The 16,397-nt window shown below is 44.5% G+C and overlaps 1 protein-coding gene across 1 annotated transcript in view; it reads right to left on the minus strand.

Annotated features, from left to right (window-relative positions):
* Positions 1 to 4,396, minus strand: part of Etv6 (ETS variant transcription factor 6) — a 237,420-nt gene extending 233,024 nt beyond the window's left edge. The window contains exon 1 of the mRNA XM_038319522.1: positions 4,117 to 4,396. Within this exon, the coding sequence (XP_038175450.1) occupies positions 4,117 to 4,149 (33 nt within the window). The 5' untranslated portion in view covers positions 4,150 to 4,396. The remainder of the gene's footprint in view (positions 1 to 4,116) is intronic.
* Positions 4,397 to 16,397: the final 12,001 nt, after the last annotated feature.

Raw genomic sequence — 16,397 nt, forward strand, 5'->3', positions numbered from 1 at the left:
CCTTTTATAGACACACCGTGAACCTTGAGAATGTGATGTGGTGGCCTGAGACCCTGTAGGCCTGTGTTCTAACTGGGTTCAGTCACCCAGGGGCTGAAGCAGCCACTTAGCTCTCAGAAGCCAACTGTGAAAACAGAAGTGTGTGGCCCAGGGTCTGGCTACATCTCTCAACTCTGACTGAACTCTCAATGCCTAAACGGTCCCTGAAGATACTGTCAGAGGAGGGGGTAGGGGGGGGTGACGGCAAACAAGCCTGCTTATCCACCTGACCCTTTGTAAGGGTCCCTCAAGACTTTGTTCTCTTTCCAAATCCTTCCTTTCTTTATTATTTTATTCTTTTTAAGGCAGGGAGGGTCTCAGGTAGTCCAGGCTGGTCTCTAAGTTACTAAGTAGGCAAGGATGACCTTGAACTCCTTCCAGTCTCGCAAGAGAGGTAATTACAGGGTGAACCACATTCTCACCTCAATTCCTTTTTCTTTTTCTTTCTCTTTTTTTTTTTTTTGCTTAGACACCAAAGCAGTTTCTGAGATTATCAAATATAATCAAACATTATTAGTATAAATAATAAAATTCTTTTATTTTTTTGGAGAGACACCAGGCAGAGCTCTGGCCCTCGGGTAACCTTATGAAAGAAGGTGACACACGGACGCTGAGGGAGGTACACTCACCTCCTCCATACCTCACTTAGAGTCAGCAAACATGACAGAAATAACTCTGCACCAGCTGCCAGGTGAGAAACTAAGGCACCAAGATTACCCTTGCTAGCCCAAAGGAGTAAGAGACACCTAGACTCCAGCTCTGCCTAGTGCGGTCTCTCCAAAACACTTATTTTAAATGAGAATCTCATTCTACCATAAATGTGAACTGATAAGGAGAACAGGAAAAGGAGGGCCGGGGCATTATGCCACCAGTTTTTTGTGTCCCGGATCACCTCAGCCAATGTAAGTTCTGTGCCAAGCCTTGCAAAAGGCCTGTGGCGGCTGAGCCACAACCGCTTTCTGCTGTTAACTTGGCGGAATGAAAAACTGAACAGATGACCTGAAGGTGAAGGCATATGGCGGAAAAGCCAACCTGTTTTCCTTTGCCCTGTGACTAACTTCTGGGGGACGGGGTGACTTCTTAGATGATCAACCAACCCCAACCAGTGGGGAACCAAAGTGCCACCACACTGTCGCAGAGCAGGGGCAAGGTTTGGTGTTGCTCAGGATGACCTGGAGCCTGGCAGGGGAAGCTTCTCTTCCACTGTAAAAAGGGTGTCTGACGCGAACTCATGCAGGTAGGGAAAGACTTGGCTAAGTGCAAACACACACACACAGGCTTTCTCAGCCCTCCTGGCAGCCACCTTGTGCTCACCTAGGTGTCACTCACTGATTGACCCCTTCAGAAGCTTTCACCTTGGAAACTTCACCTAGACCTGACTCTGGTCTTTCCTAGCAGAACAGACCACGGCTTAAAAGTAAACAAAGTGCTTCTCCCTCCCTCCCCCCACCCTCACTCCCACTGTGGCCTCCACCACACCAGCTGCTGAGGAATTTACTGCCCGCTGACCAGCTGTTTGTGGGGCAGGAGAGCAGATAGGGGAAGTTTCAGGAGAGGAGCCAAAGGGAGAGATCTTGCCACTCAGAGACAGCCTTCCTGCCTTTAGCATCAGCTAATCCTTCAAACTCATGTACACTCTCTACTCCAAGGAAAAGCTGGTTGTTTACCGATGCCCCTAGAAGCAAGCAATATGTCTGGTGCTTGCTTGCACACATTTTTTTTTTCTCATGCCATCATTGTACCACATCCCAAGGGCTACATCACTGGAACATTTTCAGGTGACCTGAGCCAATCCTGGTCCTTGATCTCCATGGTTTATTATGGGGGCATGATAAACTCCAGCAACTCCACGGAGAGATACTGTCTCCACGCATACACACCTAAAAACACCCACAGCCTAGGCAAACATTCACAGGCTAGCTCCGCCAAAAACAACCCAAAACAAAAAAGTCAATTGCATAGTCAATGAAGAACAACAAATACATTTAAATGACAACATACAGACAGATAAAATTAAAAGAGGCATCAAAAAAAATGGAAGGGCTCGGTTACAGCACAAGAGTAGAGTTCAGCTATCCTGTACAAGGTTCTAGGTTCCATCCCCAGAACCAAAGTCAAAAAAATGAAAAATAAACAACCTAAGACAATAAGGAAAAAACGGTAAGACGAATCGCATCCAACTTCCGTATCACATTTGAGAATGTTTTGGTGGGGCTTGGCTCCCTACATGAGTTAGCTCTTCTTTCTTTTGGGGTTCAAAGAAGCCATTCAACAGAGGCGCTCCAGCTTCCAGCATACCACGGTGAGCCCATCAGAACAGCAGGAATGCAGTGGCTTTAGAAGTGGTATCAGAAGTCACACAGGATAGAGTGCATTGTGTTGTTTTCAACCTAAAGCTATTGTGCTGAAGGTAGTCCAGGTTCTTCTGTTGGTTTATTGCCATCAAGCCGAATACAATTTGCTGATCTAATGCCCTATTATTAAGTACCTCTGTTTTTGTTATGAATTGTGAAATAAATTAAATTATCCATACAGCAAGATTTTCCTAAATTAGACAAAGAATCTAATTTATATTGCAAAAGAAACTGATCTTGAAGTATCACAGCGTCCTAAATTCTTTAGTGAGGCATGGCTCCAAAGCCTACCCCAGATATTCACAAACACAAAAGCCCAAAAGTTCCTCTGGGCTCTTCTGTGAGGCAGAAACAAAGACACCCATGCACCTTTTGAGTCCCCATCCGCCATACTTCAAACCTGTGACCATCACTCCTGATAAGAAACACTAAGGTCTAACTCTAATTATGAACCTAGTAAGTCAGTGTGACAACATCCCTTTCCGTCACACAGATCCTAGACGAAACACTGTTTAAACGGGAAAGATTTTCCTAACTCGCCACAGAAGAAAACAGGTTACATGATCATCGTTTCTGCAACATCCATCTAAGGGGCACGCATTAAATAGGCCAAGCCAGAAGCAAAAGCAAACTTCAGAAACTTCAGCCTTGCATGGGCAACAGAAAACTTGCCTTCTGGTGACTGACGGACCCTTGAAATAAAGGGCCCTATAACTGAAGCATGGGAAAAATAACTGGGGGAGACAGACAAACCATTCTGCCTCCCGATGGTGGCAAACTTCACATCAACTTTTTTAAAGCAACAAACTACAGCATTGCAGCCTATGTCGACAGATGTACATACTCATGCACATACGACTACCTGGAGGACCTAGGGCTGTTTGCAAATATTCGTCCTTAACTTAGCCCAGGCCAGGCTACCCGGAGACTGCAGCTTTTCAACCCCCTCTTGGCCCTGTCAGAGAAGGTCATTTTGCCTGGTCACTTCTCTTCCACCCCGCATCACAGGAGTTTTCTACTCTCAGATTGCTCAACTTTCACATGCACCAAGAGTCAAATAACTATTCAGCAACTTTATTCACCTTGGTTTAATTTTTTTTTTTCCTTATGCAATGCCCAGGAAAAGCTGACACCAAGGCTGTCTCAGGGCTTGCAATCACAATCAGAAGGGAGGCGGGGGGGGGGGGGGGGGGGGTAAAAATCTTGTGTGATAGAACCCAGAGTCCTGAAAGAGAGAGAGAGAGAGAGAGAGAGAGAGAGAGAGAGAGAGAGAGAGAGAGAGAGAGAGAGAGAGAAATATCCTAGTGGAGCCCCTACAACTTTTTCCCTAGGGAGACCACCCCTCGGGAACAAAAGTTACAGTTTAGTCACATGTTGGGCGTAGGAATAGAAGGGGAATTTCTTTTTCCTTTTTTATATTTAAGCGCACTAATTACGGAGGTGTTCTACAGATCTGAAGACAAACTGGGTTCCTCCTACCAATTGAGACCGGCATTACATTGTCAAAAAGAAGGAGGTGGGGTGGGGGGCCCAGGAGCCCAGACGGGGCTCGGCGGGAGAGGGGAGTAGCAAGGTTATGCGAAAGGGTACAGCCGCTGCCACGAGCTGCATCTCTTTCCTTCGCGCCCCAAATAATTCCCCGCAAGCCTAGCAACTGCACCGGCAGCACCGGGGCGAGGGGGTTCCGATCGCCCAAGGGGAAAGAGGGGAACAGAATCATTACCTTAATGCTACACTGAGCAGGAGTCTCAGACATGTCTCACAGCGAGAGGGATCAGGAAGTTCTCAGTTTTTTTCCACTTTCCTTTCCTCTCCCCAACCCAGAAACGCTCGGCGGAGCAGCGGGACGCGGTCATTTAAGAAGTTTCTTGCAGCATCGCCAACGGCGGCCGCCCGGTTGGGGGGGGGGGGGTCTTCGGAGCGCACGGATCGGGCGCGCGGCGCGGGGGCGTGGGAGCCGGCGAGCACGGCGTGGGGTGTGCGGGTCGCGGCGCCGCGACCGGGTCGCAGCCGGCCGGCCTCGCGTGTCTCCTCCCACCCGCGGCCGGCGCGCCCGCCCCCGCCCTCCCCGCGGCGCTCGCTCGCTCCCTCCCTCCCTCCCTCTCTCTCTCTCGAATGTTTTCCTTCCTGGAAGAGAGAAACTGAAAGGCAGAACTGAGAAAGCTCTCTGCTCATTGATCTTGAGAGTTTCAGGGCAGAAACTGACGTGAATTCCCAGCACCGGGCTCTGCCTCTTAAAGGAGCCACCAGGAAATAAAAGCTCGGGTTACCGCGGGCCGCGGGGAAATCAAAAGGCGTGCGGGGGAGGGGCGCGGGGTACCCACAGGGCCGCCCCGAGGAGGACGCCTTTGGGGAACCTCGCAGCGTGGCCCCAGGACTCTCAAGCCTGGTTCATTCCGTTCCCGCCTCTCGGGGCTGCACCTCCGGGGGCCCTGGGCCACGGACAGTAGGGGCTTTCCTGTGCGCTCCCCGGGGCGTCGATGCTGCCCGGGGACCGCGGTCTAGGAAGGGGCTTTCCGGGAAGGACGCGGCGCCGCAGGAGGAAGCGAGACAATGGCCTTTGTTCTGCGCGGCGACCGCGGCCGCTTTAAGAGAATCCACCAGGAAATGGGAGCTCGGGTTACAGGCTGCGCACGGGGAAGTGCAGGGCGCGACGCCGGAGACAAAGCCGCGCGGTCGCGCTCGGGTCCGGGGACGCGGCGGGCGGGGGGCTCCCCGCGACGGGGGGCGCCCCTCGGCTTGACCTCCCGCCTTCCCCGATTCGAAATCCCCCGGCCATTTAAAGCCACAGCGGCCGCTACCAACCGACGGAGGTGACTGGACTACAAAGTTGACAGGGCGCGTTCCTGCAGATCTTAGCCCTCCCCTGGGCCGCTGCTCGGGCTCGGTCATTGGCGGAGAGGACGGCCAGGGTCCTGCAGAGGGGAGGGCAGCAAGAATCCTGGGGCTGAGGCGCTAGCCCTGAGCACCAGCGTTGCGTTCGCTGTTTTTATTGCTATTTATAATCTCTTAAAATGCCCACTGCAGAAGATGGTGTTTAAATTCTAACCCCGCTAGTACATACAGGGTTTAATGTGTGGACATATGATGTAGGACTATAAATGCACTACCATTTTGTCTTTTGACGGCAAAATAAACATAAATGCATGTGTGTAAACGCATTATGTTCATGTTCCCTGCTGAGTACCATTCTGATTTTCCAGACTCTCCCCTCTGTTCCCACTGGTTTCTTTGCGGGGGGAGCGGGGTTGTTTTGAAGCAAGGTCTTCCAGTGTAGCCCTGGTTGGCCTGGAATTCACTCAGGCTGGTCTGGAATTTGTAAGCCATTCTGCCTCTGATATTTTTTTTTCTCGCACACTTTTCAGCATCGTAAAATGTCCTCAGACTTTCACAAACAATACTTCCGTTCATGCATTCATCCAAATACCCTGACGTTGTTAAAAGTGGAAAGGCACCCAGTTGCTAATAAAATGGAATTGGGGGGATCCTCCAGGCACTACAACCAGTTTTGTCACCTAGTAATCATGTTCCCCCAGAGAACTTATTCCCTTTATACAATAGCTCCCAACACATTTGCTTTTACCCATTCTTATCCCTCACAAATACCTTTACTCCTGTGGGGTGGGTTTTTTTTTTTTTTTGTAGCTTTTTGTTGTTGGTTTTATATTAGTTTTTTGTTGAATTTGTTTTGAGACAGGGTCTTACAATATAGATCAGACTGGCCTTGAAGTCAAATCCACGTGCCTCCCCAGTAATGAGATTAAAGGCGTCCACCACCCCACCCTGTCAAATTGTAAATTTTCTTGAGGCTTTAGTCCGGGTTGGCCTTGACTTGAAGCAGAGAATTTTCCTCAACTTTTCATTCTGCCTCCACCTTCCAAGTCTGGAAAGACAAGCCTGGGTCACTATGTTCTTTCTGGGGGGGAAAGGGGTGCTTAAACCTCCATTATTTGCTGGTTTGTTTATAGTCGTGGAGATTGAACCCGGGCCTCGTGCGTGGCGTTCTAAGCTAGCGTTCTTGTTTTTCCTTTGCTTCTCCAAACTGGCACTTGGAGACCCTAGATCTGTTTGGGATTTTTGAGTTAAGTCTTGTTGCACTCGTACGTCCTTTATCTGTCAATAGGATCTCTGATAACTTCTCGGCTTCTCTTAGATAGGAAGGGGTAGCATCTAATTAATAATATTTTCATAAATATAAAAGGATATCCCTCATCCATGGAGGATGTATACCAAGAGGCCCAGTGTGTACTTAAAGCCAGACGCCCCCCCCCCTCTCTCTCACACACACACACACACACACACATTCATGTATATGTTGTTTTATCTATATAATCTTATACATATATACACTAAAGTTTCATTAATAAATTGGGCACAGTAAGAGAGAATCAGCAATTATATCCTTCTGTAATAGAAGATAATAAAGCGTACTACTGTGACTGGAAATTTCCATGTCCGTGGCTGACTGTGGGGAACTGGAACTGGGGAAAGCCAGCCTGTGGGGATAGGGGACTTCTCTACAAAGAGTTTCGTTAGCAAAACATGCCATATCCATGTGCTAATTGGTGTGAGCTGTGATGATTGCTTAACCTCACAACTGAATTAAGCTTCCAGCTTCCATTCCTGACATGTCTTGGCCTTCTCCTGGTGATTCAGAGGTGGCAGTTTGAGGTAGAATGTCTGAGGCTGCAAAGCAAAGCACACAGTAGCCGCTACAGCGAAAGTTGCACTTAGTCTACTGTTGACAGGCTCTGCAAGAGGCCTTTTAGTAAATACTCTAAGCTTTGTAGGCCGAGAGGCAAAACTGAAGACTTTGTGTAAATACCTACATACTAAGAGGGCTGTGTCCACATGCTTTTAAACAGAATTTTCAGTGAAGTTCTTTTAATGAAAGGAATGCAATTCCTTTGCAGGGAATGACTTTTACTGACCTGTGGTTCAACGCAAGGATTGTTCTTGTAGCCCAGGCTGGCCTCTAAGCTACACCACAGAGGATGACCTTGAACTCCTGAGCCTCCTGCCTTCACTCTGGAGTGATGGGATAACTTCTTGCTTGCCTTATTAAATACTGCCTTTCAATAAGAATATACGTTTAATTTTGAAGTGTCTCTTCACCCAGACAGGTGCCACCACATGTTCGTGGGAGTCCACGAGTGTATGATTGTACTTGACTTTCAGTTGCCCGAAGACATCTTAAAAATACTATTAGAACTTTAGAAACTCTCACGACAGCTCCCCTTGAGCGTGCAAATTAGCCAGATTCAGTTGAAATTAGGTGGACACTTTTCAGCGGCAGTCAAATGGATTTTTTAAATATGGAAATATCCTTTGAACTGCCACGACATTTGTCAAAAATCCCTTTTGGACTGGTAGTTTGGGTTCAGAAAAGTACACTCATGCAGGAATGGAGACCTTGCTTTCAGGTTTAGCTGTTGACAGCATGGGGAACGTGAGCAGGAGCTCTTTATTATGTGTGGTGGAATCGATGCTAGTTGTGTCGAAATGATTTGACTGCAGTATACCTTTGCTTATAAGCTCTGTTTTCCTTGCAGTTTTAGGTTGAACTCGTGACAAATCACTATTAGGTCTGTAGCAGAAGCAAATTTCCAAAGCCACTCATTGGTCAGGAATAGCACACATGAGAAACTCACCTCTTCCATCCATTCCATGTGTCATGGGGTTCATGTCCCTGGTTCCTGTTGGCTCCCTTTGACTATACTGGACATTTTCGTATATCTACTCTCTCTCTAGATTATCTTCTAGACTTATCTTCCTAAAGTTTTTCTATGTTAAATGGAATAGTTGCTCTGGGAATCTCAATTTGTATCTTTTTAAATTTTTTATTTATTACTATGTGTGTTGCGTGAATGTGGTCACACACATGATGTGGTACCTATATGGAGGTCAGAGGACAACTTTGTAGAATCATTTCTCTCCTTCTACCTTTGTTTAGGTCCCAGCATCAAGCCCAGGTCTCCAGATGTTTGTGGTACGTGCCTTTACCTGCTGAGCCATCTCACCAGCCCACAATTTACATCTTCATTTATTACTATCTATTGTAGAAGCTAACTCCATTCAGGAAATAACCAGGCTAGCTTAAAATGAACAATTATATTTTTATTTATTACAAGGAGAAAACTCATGAAACTGGAATGACAAGTCCAAGCTCAGCTGTGTGACAAGGGAACCACACAAAGAGAGAGAGCACCTGGGCCTGGGCCATGTGCCTCGTGGTCCCACCTCTTAAAGATAATTGGTTAACAAGTCTTCCCCATCAATCTATCTTCAAATAAAGTAACTGTGTCTGGTATGGTGGTGCACTCCTTTAATCCAGTGCTTCTCAGCCTATGGGTCCGAACCCCAAATGACCTTTTCACAGGGGTCACATATCAGAAATCCTACATATGATTCATAACAGAAACAAAGTTAAAGTTACAAAGTAGCAATGAATATACTTTTTGGTAGGGAGTCATCACAGTATTAGGAAGGTTGCTTTAATCCCAGCTCTTGGAAGACAGAGGAATGTAGTGATGAGCTGCGGGCAGGCCTGCTTTTCATCCTGCCCGGTTCCCGCATGGTTAGCTTTTCACCCGAAATAACTACATGGAAACTGTATTCTTTTAAACACTGCCTGACCCATTAGTTTCAGCCTCTTACTCACTAATCCATATGGCTAACCCATATCTAACAAATCTGTGTAATACCACGAGTGGTGTCTTACTGGGAAAGATTCAGCACGTCTGACCTGGTGGCTGGCTTCATGGTGACTGTCTCACTGAGGAGAGGCACGAAGGTCTGGCTCAGAGAGCAGAGGCATGGCGATTTATTAACTTCCCTTCCCAGCATTCTGTTCTGTCTACTCTGCCCACCTAAGGGCTGGCCAATCAAATGGGCCAGGCAGTTTCTTCATTAACCAATGAAATCAACTCAAACAGAAGAACATCCCACATCATTTCCCCTTTTTCTGTTTAAACAAAAAAGAAGGCTTTAACTTTAACATAGCAAAATTACATATAACAAAACAGTTATCAAGCAAGAATTATAGTTACAATATTTATATCTACTTTATCTTTTATCATAACTAAGAAAAAATATAACTATCTATTCTTCAACTCCATCAAAGACTCTAGAAGGACACAATATTACCTAGGTGAACAAGAAGTAAGCTACTTCCAAAACTCTAGAAATAACAGAGACATCTCGCTGCCTGGATAGTTACCCAAAGTTCTTTTGTGCTGTTGGGTTATCCATCTTCGGCCTACAGGCACATAGTATCCAGCAGACATTTCCATGAAGCAGGAAATTTCAAAGACAGTTCAGTTACTATCTGCTGTGTCCTGCAGAATGTCTCGCAGACTCTTTCATGAATCAGGAACCCCGAAAGACCATCTCACCTTTAGGCAAGTTCAGCAGTCCTCTCTCTGCGGGTTCTTTGTGTCCAGTTTATGCCAACAGTCTAGGCAAGAGCAGTTTCTTGCCCAAATGGCTATCAAACTCCATAAGTAGCCTCTTCGATGCCCGTCTTCCTCTTGAAGTAGATTGGTGCTGCCAGGAGCAGACATGTCTCATTGTCATGAAAAGCCCTAAGTTATTAAAACATTTAAAATGCCATATTCTATAGTCTTTGAAAGATATTAAGAATGCCTATATAACTGCAATATATCTCTATATATCTAGAAAATCTAACATGACTACAAGCCTTACTATTATTGATGATTATCCATTAACAACCTATATTTCCTGATTATACATTACGTTTTTAAATGAACTACATAATCACAATACCTTAATCAAGATCAGACATACATATACATATAACAAAATTGACCTTAAAATCCATACCAATGCAAATTATTCATATATATATCATATCCCCCTTTAAATGTAAAAGAACATTTATAAACAATATTTGGGAATATGGGCGCAGTTATTTCTCTCCAAACTGCTTCCTGCTGAATGGGGACACTGTTAATCAGATCTTTCATGATGTAACCTGTATGCCAGGTTCATCTCAGTCATCAGTTGGGTGAAGTAATTTTCTGATGGTGTTCACAGCAACCTTTCAGGAGGGCATGGTCTACCATACCATATTGGGATATAAGCAATCCACACCATCTCATTTTCTGTAAAAACAAAAGAAACTGCTTTCCAAAGCATCATGTCCTTAGGTCCAAATTTTAAAGTCAAGGTATTTTCAAAATACCTATGTTGGATTAGTTCAGCAGCATTTATAAACAAATATCTTTTAGCATCTGTTGCTCCTTCCTCAGTATTCAAACAACTCAAAGAGAGCATAATAGCATACAATATCAAGATTCTTTGTGTATTTTCCATCTTTATGCAGCTTTATTTTAACCTCTGTTCCTTTTATTTTTACTTTTACTTTTTTAGACAGGTTCTCTGTATATCTTTGTCCTGGAATAACTCTGTAGACAAGGCTGTCCTTGAACTCATAGGGATCCTTCAGCCTCTGCCTTCCCCAGTGCAAGGATTAAAGGTGTATGCTACAACACCTTGAAGTCACAGAGGTCAAGCTACCTCTGCCTCCCAAGTGTTGGGATTAAAGGTGTGTACCACCACAACAAACTACTTCCTTTTTCTTTCTTTCTCTTTTTTAACTGTAAGAACTTTAACTTTTAGTCTGAATGTATTTTTAACTCACTGTAAACCATTTAGAGGTTTTCTTTGTCTTTGAATCTCTCTTTACTGTATATCTCTCTTTTTCTGACCACACGAGTCTTTAATTTACTGAGCAATATGGGTAGGATTCAAGCCGTGGCTTTGCCAGCTAGATCCATCCCATTCCTTAGCTTTCCAGCCTTATGGCAGAAGTACTTGCTAGAGCCATTTTTATTACCACAACTCTGTGGCGTTTCAAGGTCCCTGCCAGTAAGCAAGCTGCAACAGTGTTAAACAACAATCAAAAGCTCCATAGTCAAGACCACCTGCCTGAAAGAGTCAGAGTTTGCCCTGGTAGGGTGGCCCAGAAAGCCGGCATTTTAAAACAGCACAACTTTTTCCTGCTGTAGCTGAAAACCAAAAAGCATGCGTTCAGCTTTTCATCAACACCATTTAAGTGTTTCGTGGCAGGACCTCTTAAAAGAGCTGCAGGGTTTTGCAGCCGAAGCTGAGTTAGGAAGCCTCTCTTAGATGAGAGCACTTGCTTACCTCTAGCAAGCAGAGCTAGACCCGAGAAATTGCTGCTACCGAGAAAACATGCTTTACTATATTCTTTCCCAAGCTTTCTCAAGCTTTCTGTGGATTCAGTTATCCACATGTGGACGCCATTCTGTAGTGGGGAGCTGCGGGCCTGCTTACCATCTCAAGGCTCCCGGCCACGGGCTAGCTTTACCCGAAATAATTATATGGAAACTGTATTCTTTTAAATACTGCCTGACTCATTAGTTTCAGCCTCCTACTAGCTAATTCTCACATCTCTTGCTTTAACCCATATCTAATAATCTTTGTAACACCACGAGTGGTGTCTTACAAGGAAAGATTCAGCCTGTCTGTCCTGGTGGCTGGCTTCATGGCGACTGTCTCACTGAGGAGAGGCATGGTGGTCTGCCCCAGAGAGCAGAGGCATGGCGATTTATTAATTTCCCTTCCCAGCATTCTGTTCTGTCTACTCTGCCCACCTAAGGGCTGACCAATCAAATGGGCCAGGCAGTTTCTTCATTAACCAATGAAATCAACTCAAACAGAAGAACCTCCCACATCAGAGGAAGGCCAGTCTCTGAGTTCATTGCCAGTCTTATCTCCATAAAGAGTTTCAAGTCATGCTCTAAAGATCTCTTTACATTTGGTTTAGAATTCTGGATATGACATAGTTCTCTCTGCAGTTTTCTGATTGATACCGGGCACAGTCCTTAGATCTGTAAGTTGATAAAGTACTATTCATTTTAGAAAATTCTTATTTATAATCTCTTTGAACACTTTATCTGCACATTTTCTCTGTCCTCTCCTCTTAATGCTTTGATGATAGAAAGTTTGGAATATGTGGTACCATTTCGTGACTCTCAAATACTCTGTTTTATCTTTTTCCTTCTTTTACTTGTTTGTTTTTCTGTTTATCTATTTGCTTATCTATTTTCAAATTTTCCCCTTCTGTTTTTTCCAGTTTACTACTAAATTTATCTAATTATTTACTTCTGATGACTATATATATTCCTATTTTTTCCTTTAAATACTCCCCATATTTTTTCTCAAATTGCCCATCTCATTTGTACATAACTTGCATTTCTTTATGTCCTCTAGTTTTTTTAAAACTTATTTTATGTATATGGGTATTTCAGCCTAAAACTTAGGCTATCTCTTAGTTAACTTCTACTGATGATTGACGTCCTTGCTTGCCTCTGAGTCCCATTTTCTCGTTTTTGTATATCTGTGCAGATATTTTCTGGACTCTGTGGAAGATAGTTAATCTGAAAGGATAGTAAGTAATCAACTAGATATCAGGCCCCTGGACTTGAATCTGACTGAATGTGATCTGAAACAGAGCTGGGTTTCAGCTTCAATACAATGTTAGTTACACTCAATTTACTATCAATGCCTTCAATTATTTTGAAGGTGAAATTGGGACTGTTCCTTTAAAGAAAGATTATCTTAGCACTGTGTGAGCTTTCTGCCCTGCCTGCTGTCTTCCTCATTGTCTTGTGTTGGAGAAGTGTTTCTCTTCTCTCCTTCCCCAACCATTCCTATCAGTCTTCTTAAGTGGAGACATTCAGTGAGAATTCCCTCTCAGTCCTCCTGTCTCTCTGGAGACATTAGCTGAAAGTCAATGCATCCAGCAGTTTCATTCAGCCTGTCCCCGCCCTTGCATTTGTGATCCTACCCCAGTACTTAGGGAATACCTGTGTGGGGAGGGAGCTGCTGAGGGGTGGGGTTCTGCACTATGCTTGCAGCTTGTATTACTTACAGTTGCTGTGATTAAATGCCAAAAGCAACTTGGGGTGAGCATTTTAGCTCACAGTTCAGGAGGAATCGTAGCCTGTCGTGGTGGGAAAGGCATGAGGGCAGGAGCATGAAGCTGGTCTGGTGATCAGAAAGCACAGGACTCACTTTGATCTGTATGTAGGAGGGAGGGAGAGAGAGAGAGAGAGAGAGAGAGAGAGAGAGAGAGAGAGAGAGAGAGAGAGAGAGACAGAGATAGAGACAGAGAGAGACAGAGAGAGAGACAGAGAGACAGAGAGAGAACAGTGAGTTAGACATGTACTTTTTCCCAGTAAGACACCTGATTTCAAGTTATGCTGTGGAGCCATAGCAGTAACAGCATGATATTGGCACAAAAGCAGACACGGTGGTCACAGAATTGAGGACACAGGTAAACGTCCATGCACCAACAGGCACCTGTTTTCATTTGTTTTAGTTTTTGACAAATTTGTCAAAAGTACACCCTGGAGAAAAGAAGGTCTCTTTTACAAATAGTGCTGGGAAAACTGTAGGTCTTATATGTATGTAGAAGTGTAAAATTCTCTCTCACCCTAGACACAAATCCATTGCAAACTGATCAAAGATCTGTGTTTGACATAACACTTTGAAGCTTCTAGAAGAAGAAATTGGCAGGTAAAGACTTTCTAGATAAGACAGGGGTCATCCAGGAAATAGGACCAACAGTTGTCTATACAAATTATGTGGGAGGTCCTTCTGTATATGTGTTGCTTTTATTGGTTAATGAATAAAGAAGCTGCGTTTGCCTGTGATAGGGCAGAGTAGAGTGGGTGGGGAAAACTAAACTGAATGCTGGGAGAAAGAAGGCAGAGTCTAAAGATGCCATATAGCTACCAGAAGAGAAAGATGTGAGTTGCCAGTTGGAACCTTGCCAGTAGGCTATAACCCTCATAGTAAAATGTAAAATAATGGAAATGGGTTAATTCTAGATGTAAGAGCTAGCTAGCAATACACTTAAATGATTGGCCAAGTGTGTGGTTATTTAAAGTCTGAGCAGCCAGAACAAACAAGCAGCCACCCTAACACACAAGATCAAGCCACCTAACATTCTAGCAGTAAGTGAGGAGGGCCTTCTGTGCCTCTACCCTAACTGAGGAGCTATTGATGACAGTTGGTAACTTGTTGGGAAAAATTAGTTTTTTTAAGGTGTGGCTACATGGTATGTTGACCATGCTCCAGTGGATAGCACCACACCAGTGAATATATATAGGTAACAATGACTTTGATTCAGTGGGCTATAGAATGAGAAAAAGAAGACTTGACGTTGGCAGGGAATAAAAAGATGGTTCTGAAGCATTAGGGGGATAAGCAGGGATGAATTGATCAGCATCATGCATGAATTCTGTGCTGGCTAGTTTTCTGTCAACTTGACACAGCTAGCATTGAAGAGGAGGGAGCCTCAGCTGAGAAAATGCCTCCATAATATTGAGCTGTACGCAAGCCTGTAGGGCAGTGGTTCTAAACCTGTGGGTCGTGACGCCTTTGGGGGTCAAAACACCCTTTCACAGGGGCTGCACATCAGATATCTTGCATATCAGATATTTATATTTCAATTCATAACAGTTGCAAAATTACAGTTATGATGTAGCAATGAAAATAATCTTATGGTTGGGTTACCACAGCATGAGAACCTGTATTAAAGGTCAGCATTAGAAAGGCTGAGACTGCTGATGTAGGGCATTTTCTTAATTAGTGATGGATGTCTGAGGGTCTGGTCCCTGGGCTGGCAGTGCTGGGTTCTATGAGAGAGCAGGCTGAGCAATCCATGATGAGCAGGCCAATAAGCAGCACCCCTCCATGGCCTCTACATCAGCTCCTGCCTCCAGGTTCCTGCCCCATTTGAGTCTCTGTTCTGACTTCCTTCACCAATGAACAGTGATGTGAAAGCATAAATCAAAGAAACCCTTTTCTCCCCAAGTTAGTTCAGTCACGATAGTTCATCACAGCAATAGTAACCCTAAGACACATGTACAGAATTCTCAAAGAATTAGTAAAAACTATTATATTTAAAAAAATCAAAGCCAGCCCCTAGTGACATACTTCCTCTAACAAGACTCTACTTCCTCAAGGTTCTATAACCTTCCCCAGTAGTGCCATCAGCTGGGGACTAAGTGTTCAAACACACATGAGTCTTTGGGGGACATTTCCCATTCAAACGCCCACACAAAGCTGGGGTTGAGCATCCAAGGTTAGCCTACACAAAGCTGGGGTTGAGCATGTGAGGTTAGCCCTCACAAAGCTGGGGTTGAGCATCCAAGATTAGCCTACACAAAGCTGGGGTTGAGCATGCGAGATTAGCCTACACACTGTCATCAACCTTTGTTCAGGTGAGGCTGGTTTCCTTCTGTCACAGGTAAGGGATTACCTCTCCCCCATCTGAGTCACACTCAATAGTGCAGATCTTCTCTCCCACAAGATGACTGACGCTCTCTATAGTTCAATTCACTGTGTTTCACTGTGCACTTTTTTCTCTCAGGGTTATTTCTTAAAGACTACAATTATGTAGATTATCTGGTTTGTTCTTTCTGTGTGTTAGGAAGCAAATTACAGTCTCTTATGACTTTCCACACACAAACCAGAAGAGAAACTGGCCTGCGCAGTCTTCATCCACCAAAACAGAGATGGGGAAAGGAGGACAGTGGGAGGAAACAAGGCAGATACGTGGAAATGTAAAATTGGGTATGTATATCTGACATGAAAACTGAAGCAAAGCTGCCTAGTGGAGCAGAGAGGACTCAGAAGAGCGGGAAGGGAGGAGCATTGGGAGAGAAGGCAGGTATGGGGGTGAATTAGTTCAATACACAGTGTATGAGTGTGAAAGTGTCCTTATGAGAACACCATGAATATATGTGGAAAAAATTTTAAAGAATGTGTTTAAACACGTACATCCTGTGCTGTATGGTAATGTTATATTTGAAAGATAAAAATAGTAATATTTCAAGCAACAGAGACTACAATAACAAATACGATCTACATCCCTATGTATGCCAAACCAGAATTTTATTTTCTTCCTTTTCCCCTCCCTCCCTGCTCTGCCTTTTTTTTTTTAAGACA

The sequence above is a fragment of the Arvicola amphibius genome, chromosome 2 (assembly GCF_903992535.2).
Source record: "Arvicola amphibius chromosome 2, mArvAmp1.2, whole genome shotgun sequence".
Classification (NCBI taxonomy): Eukaryota; Metazoa; Chordata; class Mammalia; order Rodentia; family Cricetidae; genus Arvicola; species Arvicola amphibius.